Source organism: Etheostoma spectabile, unplaced genomic scaffold (genome assembly GCF_008692095.1).
Source record: "Etheostoma spectabile isolate EspeVRDwgs_2016 unplaced genomic scaffold, UIUC_Espe_1.0 scaffold517, whole genome shotgun sequence".
NCBI classification, from domain to species: Eukaryota; Metazoa; Chordata; class Actinopteri; order Perciformes; family Percidae; genus Etheostoma; species Etheostoma spectabile.
Window position 1 is genome coordinate 270,208 of NW_022605625.1, and position 6,162 is coordinate 276,369.

Consider the following 6,162-nt stretch of genomic DNA (forward strand, 5'->3'; position numbering starts at 1 on the left):
GCTCCAGATCTTAACAATCAGCTCACAAATTAAATACATGAAGAGTAAACAACAACAACGACAACAACAACAAGGCAATTTGTTGGTCCTAATTTCACATTGGATGCTTAATTTCAACATTACATACTGTCTGTTTGCAAAGAAAAAACAGTTTGGCTTCGTACAAATTAGGTTAAAGAGTTTAGATTTAAAAAGTCGGCTTCAGAGTCAGATATTTATCCGTTTGGGTTCGTCTCACCGCGTCGGCGTCGGCGCCCGGCACCAGGATAACTCGGACGTACTGTTTGTTGACGACCTCTAACCGCTCCACCTGGACACAAGACACATTCACCTTAATTTAAACTATTTATTGATCCCCAGTGGGTAAATTACAATTTACACTCGGTTACAATCACTACAAACAGGCCTGAAACACACACACATGCTCAGGACCTAATCATGCACTAATGGAGAGATGTCAGAGTGTGTGTGTGCGTGTGCATGTGTGTGCGTGTGCGTGTGTGTGTGTTGGCTTCCAGCTGGACCAGCACCCTGAGCGTTTGGGGGGGGTACGGTGCCTTGTGAAGTGGCATCTCTCCAGTTACCAGTCCACACTCCGTACTTACTTTGGTCCGCATGGGGACTTGAACCAGCGACCCTCCGGTTCCCAACCCAGCTCCCTACAGACTGAGCTACTGCCCCCCCTCAGCCCCTTCCCTTTTAAAACACATCTTTAATTTTTACAGTCTACTTTACTTCAGTCAGCTTCTTAAGCAGCTCGTTACGTAGGTGTGTGTGTGTATGTACGTTACGGGGGATAAAACATCTTTGTTTTATATCAGAAATATGGATTTCTTTAAACCAAATTCCCCAAAATTTTATAGCATTTGAATTCTTTTTTTTTTTGTAATGGTTTCCAAACAGTATCCGGACTAAACTTTGACATGTACCCATCTGAGATCCACTTAACATCCTCAGATCTTAACTATCAGTCAAAATAACTCCTAATTTCTGCCTTTTTAAAGTAAAAACTTATGTATAACATGATACAAATGAGGTTTGTTGACCATGAATTCCAAGATTAAGAATAATAAAACCTCTTATTAAACCATCTCAGGTTAAAAAAAAACAGCAAAAGCTGGAAAAAGTGAGAAATAATTTAGAAAAAGCGACAAAAACATCGGAAAAGCACAAAAAAACTATTCATTTTCAATTTGGACCAGGACAAGGACAAGTTCACTGTTAACGGGAAGACAACACAAGGGTTAAACTCAGTCATCTTGATTTTGTTTTAATGTCCCGCTCACCATTCCCCGGCCCACGTAGCGGTGGACGAAGTCCTTCCAGCTGATCTCTCGCCCGTTGTCTCTGAAGTAGAAATACAGCAGCGCCGAACTGGCCCCGGCAACGGTGATCGCCAGGTAACGGAAATCCTTCTCGTCCCAGGGGGACGAGAGAGGGGGAGGAGAGGACCAGAGGAGGGAGACAGAGGGAGGAGGTACAGAGAGAGATACAGCAGAGAGGACAGACAGGACAGAGAGAGGAGAGAGACAGAGACAGAGACGGAGAGGACAGACAGGACGAGACAACAGAGAGAGAGAGAGAAGAGAAGGAGAGACGACCAGAGAGAAAGACAGACAGAGACACAGAGAGAGAGAGAGACAGAGAGGAGACAGAGAAGAGAGAGACAGAGCGACACAGAGTGAGAGGAGAGAGAGAGAGACCAGAGGGAGAGAGAAGGGAGCAACAGGAGAAGAGGGGACCGAGAGAGAGACGAGAGAACAGACGACGCAGAGAAGACAGACAGAGAGGACAGACAGAGAACGAGACGGAGAGAAAAGAGAGACACAGAGAGAGAGATAGACAGAGAGAATAGAGAGAAGAGAGACGTAGAGACAGAATGAGAGAGAGACCGAGAGAGAGAGCCAGAGACAGACAGGGAGAGAGACAGTGCGAGAACAGAGACAGAGAGACACAGAGAGAGAGACAGAGCAGAGACAGAGAGAGAGAAGCCAGAGGACAGAGACCAGAGAGGACAGGACACAGAGAGAAGAGAGACCGGAGAGACAGAGACGAGACAGACAGAGAGAGAGTAGAGAGACGAGACCGAGACAGACAGACAGACAGACAGAGAGACAGACAGAGAGAGAGAGAGAGAGAGACAGCCAGACAGAGAGAGAGAGCCAGAAACAGAGCCAGAGCAGACCCGAGAGAGAGACAGAGACAGACAGAGAGAGAGAGAGAGAGAGAGAGAGACAGAGAGAGAGATTTAAAATCAATTTAAAGCAGCAACTTTAAATTGAAGCCTCCTAAAAGATCCAATAACTGAATCAGTATCTGTACTTTAGCCCTTCCCCAGCCCTGTGTGAAGAATTAGAATTAATACGAAATTGAGAATTATGTTTTTAACATGATGCCATTTTCATTCGTGGAAGTCGACAAACCTTTTGCATTCGGCTCCACCAGTCTTTCCTCCTCTCTTCCCTCCACCTGAGGATCCTCCTCCTCCCTCCTCTGCTCCTCCTTTTCCATCTGAAACTCACACACCATGTCAGATTCATGTCTGTCATCTGACAAACCAGCGCTCATAGCATGCTGCTTTAATAAACTGTAGACCTAGTGGTCCCTAATACTGTATCTGAAGTTCTTTTATATGACCTTAGTGGTCCTAATACTGTATCTGAAGTCTCTTTTATATAGACCTTAGTGGTCCCTAATACGTATCTGAAGTCTCTTTATTATAGACCTTAGTGGTCCCTATACTGTATCAGAAGTCTCTTTATAGACCTTAGTGTCCTAATACTGTATCTGAAGTCTCTTATATAGACCTTAGTGGTCCCTAATACTGTATCTGAAGTCTCTTTATATAGACCTTAGTGGTCCCTAATACTGTATCTGAAGTCTCTTTATATAGACCTTAGTGGTCCCTAATACTGTATCTGAAGTCTCTTTTCTATAGACCTTAGTGGTCCCTAATACTGTATCTGAAGTCTCTTTATATAGACCTTAGTGGTCCCTATACTGTATCTGAAGTCTCTTTTATATAGACTTAGTGGTCCCCAATAACTGTATCTGAAGTCTCTTTTATATAGACCTTAGTGGTCCCCTAATACTGTATCTGAAGTATCTTTTATATAGACCTTAGTGGTCCCCTAATACTGTATCTGAAGTATCTTTTATATAGACCTTAGTGGTCCCCTAATACTGTATCAGAAACACATGTAAGACTTGCCCTGTTTGAGCCGGTTAATGCTAACGCTAGCAGGAGGATAACCCGGTGTAGACGGCACCGATTGGTTTCATTTGTCCCTCTACGGACAGCGCTCCACATTTACAAACAACAGAGCCACGTGTTGAAATCGACCCGAATTCTCCTTCAACTCTCACAGATTTACAAGTCCTTTATTTGTCAAGTTCCATTCTCGTCACGCCTCTAGTGGTTTACTAATAAAGAATATATTTAACGAGCAGTGGAGAGTGAACCGGTTGTTCTTTAGACACTTATATGTCTTTTCCACCAAGGTTAACCGGGTGCTGGTTCTGGTTCTGGTGCCAGTGCGGGGCAGGTTCTGGTTCTGGTGCCAGTGCGGTGCTGGTTCTGGTTCTGGTGCCAGTGCGGTGCTGGTTCTACTCTCCAGTTCTCTAAGAACCAGCTGGATCTTCCCCAGCCTGAGAGCCAGCAGACCGTTGGTTTCCTACCCAGACCACGGTGGTTCTGGTTTCCTCCCCAGACCCCGGTGGTTCTGGTTCCCATCCTGAACGTCATAATAACCCCCCCAGCACCTGACGTAACTGGTTCTCATCTCTAGACCAGCGCTACGTTGGTGCTGAGTTGGAACCCGTGTTCTTGGCCCAGAACCAGGTTTATTTGTGTGGAAAAGCAAAGAACCGGTTCGATATTTGGCACCGAACCAGCACCAGCACCAGAACCGCCTTGGTGGAAAAGACACAGAAGAATGAGCGATAATGTCCTCAGATGGTGTGCAGGGTTTTAAAAGTGTCTGACTGTTATCTTTTATTTAGGCTGTTCATTAAGAAACAATTAAATACAATAATTCTTCAACGCAGGTGTATTGTAAAATATGACATTAGACTTGAAAAAGAACCCTTTGTTGAGGAAGGTTCTGGTCCCTCTGGACCTTCGCTAAGTGGATTTTCCTCCTTGTCTTTTCCTTTTTTAACCGTTGTGTCGTCTTCCCGTCGAAAATGAAAAAGTCAACACTTTTGTTGACGCTTTTTTAACCAATGTTTTTAACTTTTTGTTACGTTTTTGTCCCTTTTTTTCAACACGTTTTTTAATGTTTGTCACTTTTTTGACATTTGACACTACGTAACACTAACTTTATTAGTTTATTTTTTGAATTTATGGGCAATAAACCTCATTTTTAGGAAATTATACCCAAGTTTTTTTGTTTTTGAGCACCTGACGTAACCGGTTCTGATCTCTAGACCAGCGCTACGTTGGTGCTGAGGTGGAACCCGTGTTCTTGGCCAAGAACCAGGTTTATTTGTGTGGAAAAGCAAAGAACCGGTTCGATATTTGGCACCGAACCAGCACCAGAACCGCCTTGGTGGAGAAGACACGTCAGCGGCTCTCACCTTTGGGTTCGGTGGCGTAGAGCCGGCGCTGAGCCGACTGGAACCTGCGCCAGGAGAAGACGTTGGCCGGAGTCCGACTGGCGTTCTGAAAAAAAGACCACAGAAATTAAAAATGGGGAGCGGGGGGGACACCCCAAAACCTCCCTTTCCCGAGCTAATCTCTCCACCTAGTCCCGGGTCTTACGAGGCCTCAATTAATTAATTGTGTCAGAAATAATTGAGAACAATGCATTTGTCTATTTCAGTCAAATTTTCCAAAGATTCATTAATGTATTACCGTTTTAAACAAATGAAAGTTTTGAATGAATTCCAGGAAAAATCTTTACCTTACAACTAACAGTGTAATTAATTTTAACTAGATGCCCTTTAAGTTCAAATACGTGTGGCAGGGCATCTTTAAGCAGTGATTAAAGAACATGTGCCACATACATTACACCATTTACTAATATTACTGTCAATGCACATGTGGGAATGTGGCTTTTGTAATCTGGTACCCAAAAAAATGAACCCTCTGATCCTTTAAAGACATCATTTGGGAGGAGGAAAGTTGACAATAATAAGCTGACAGTTAATAATATAACCTGACTGTAAAACTACATTGGACAAATACCATGCTTTGTGTACTTGTATAGTGACTTTCAGTCAACACTGGTGCAGAAGAATGCTGCTTTGATGAAACCACGTTCATAAATACCGACAGAAAAGAAGCTTTACGTTAAAAGTAGACGCTTACTTAAACGGGCCTCGGTTAGCTAGACTGGTGCTAGCTTGCTTAATGAGAAAGGCCTCATAAAGAACTTTTGCAAATAGTTGTTTACTTGAGTCACCCGTTTTGAAATGGACAGAATACACCTGATTACATGACAAAAATGTCCCTACAGTCGTAATAAGTCCCTTGCCTGCAATTCAGAAAAGTCTGCTTGCTCACTGCGACTGCGCAGTGGCGATTGGTGTGCCCACAAAAAGTAGTTTTCTTCTTGGAAAATATGCCATTTTCGGGATTTGATTAAAGCCGAATTAATAAGAAGATTATAAATCAAGCAGTTTGTTTTAAATTAGTTTTCCCGACCTTCTGTATTTTTTAAATTACGCAAACGACCCTTGAATTGAACGTTTTTCCAGCGTGATTTGGCACGTAACGTCAGACTGGCTAGCTAGCCACACGTTCTTCGTGACAAACACATTATAGTTTAAATTTAACTTCCAACAAATGTGGAGGGTAAATTTGGGTCTTGTGACGCCTACATTTCGTTTGACAGACAGTTGAAAAAAGAAGAAGAAAAAAAAAAAAACACCTCCACCTTCACTTACCGGGGCTGCCGAGCTTCTGTACCCGGCTATGAAGAGCCGTCGTGCGGCTACCGCAGACAGCCGAGCCCGGGCTCCTCCAGCCCGGCAGAGAGGTAGGCCGGCCGCCGAGAGAAGCCTCAGCAGCTGAGACATCCTCCCCGTGCCGCGTGCCGTCTTTCAGTCCAAAATACACAACCTTTTTTGCTTAATTTCGTCCCCTGAAGTTCATCGCGTTGCGCCAAGAAGTGTTATTGAATAAGAGCAACGGCGGTGCGTAATGTCAACGGGAGGGTG

The 6,162-nt window shown here is 44.0% G+C and overlaps 1 protein-coding gene across 1 annotated transcript in view; it reads right to left on the reverse strand.

Moving 5' to 3' along the window:
* Positions 1 to 6,162, reverse strand: part of LOC116686866 (AFG3-like protein 1) — a 54,589-nt gene extending 48,427 nt beyond the window's left edge. Inside the window, 6 exon segments of the mRNA XM_032511911.1 lie at positions 239 to 310; positions 1,287 to 1,435; positions 2,423 to 2,453; positions 2,456 to 2,511; positions 4,579 to 4,663; positions 5,890 to 6,162. Of these exon segments, the coding sequence (XP_032367802.1) occupies positions 239 to 310; positions 1,287 to 1,435; positions 2,423 to 2,453; positions 2,456 to 2,511; positions 4,579 to 4,663; positions 5,890 to 6,021 (525 nt within the window). The 5' untranslated portion in view covers positions 6,022 to 6,162.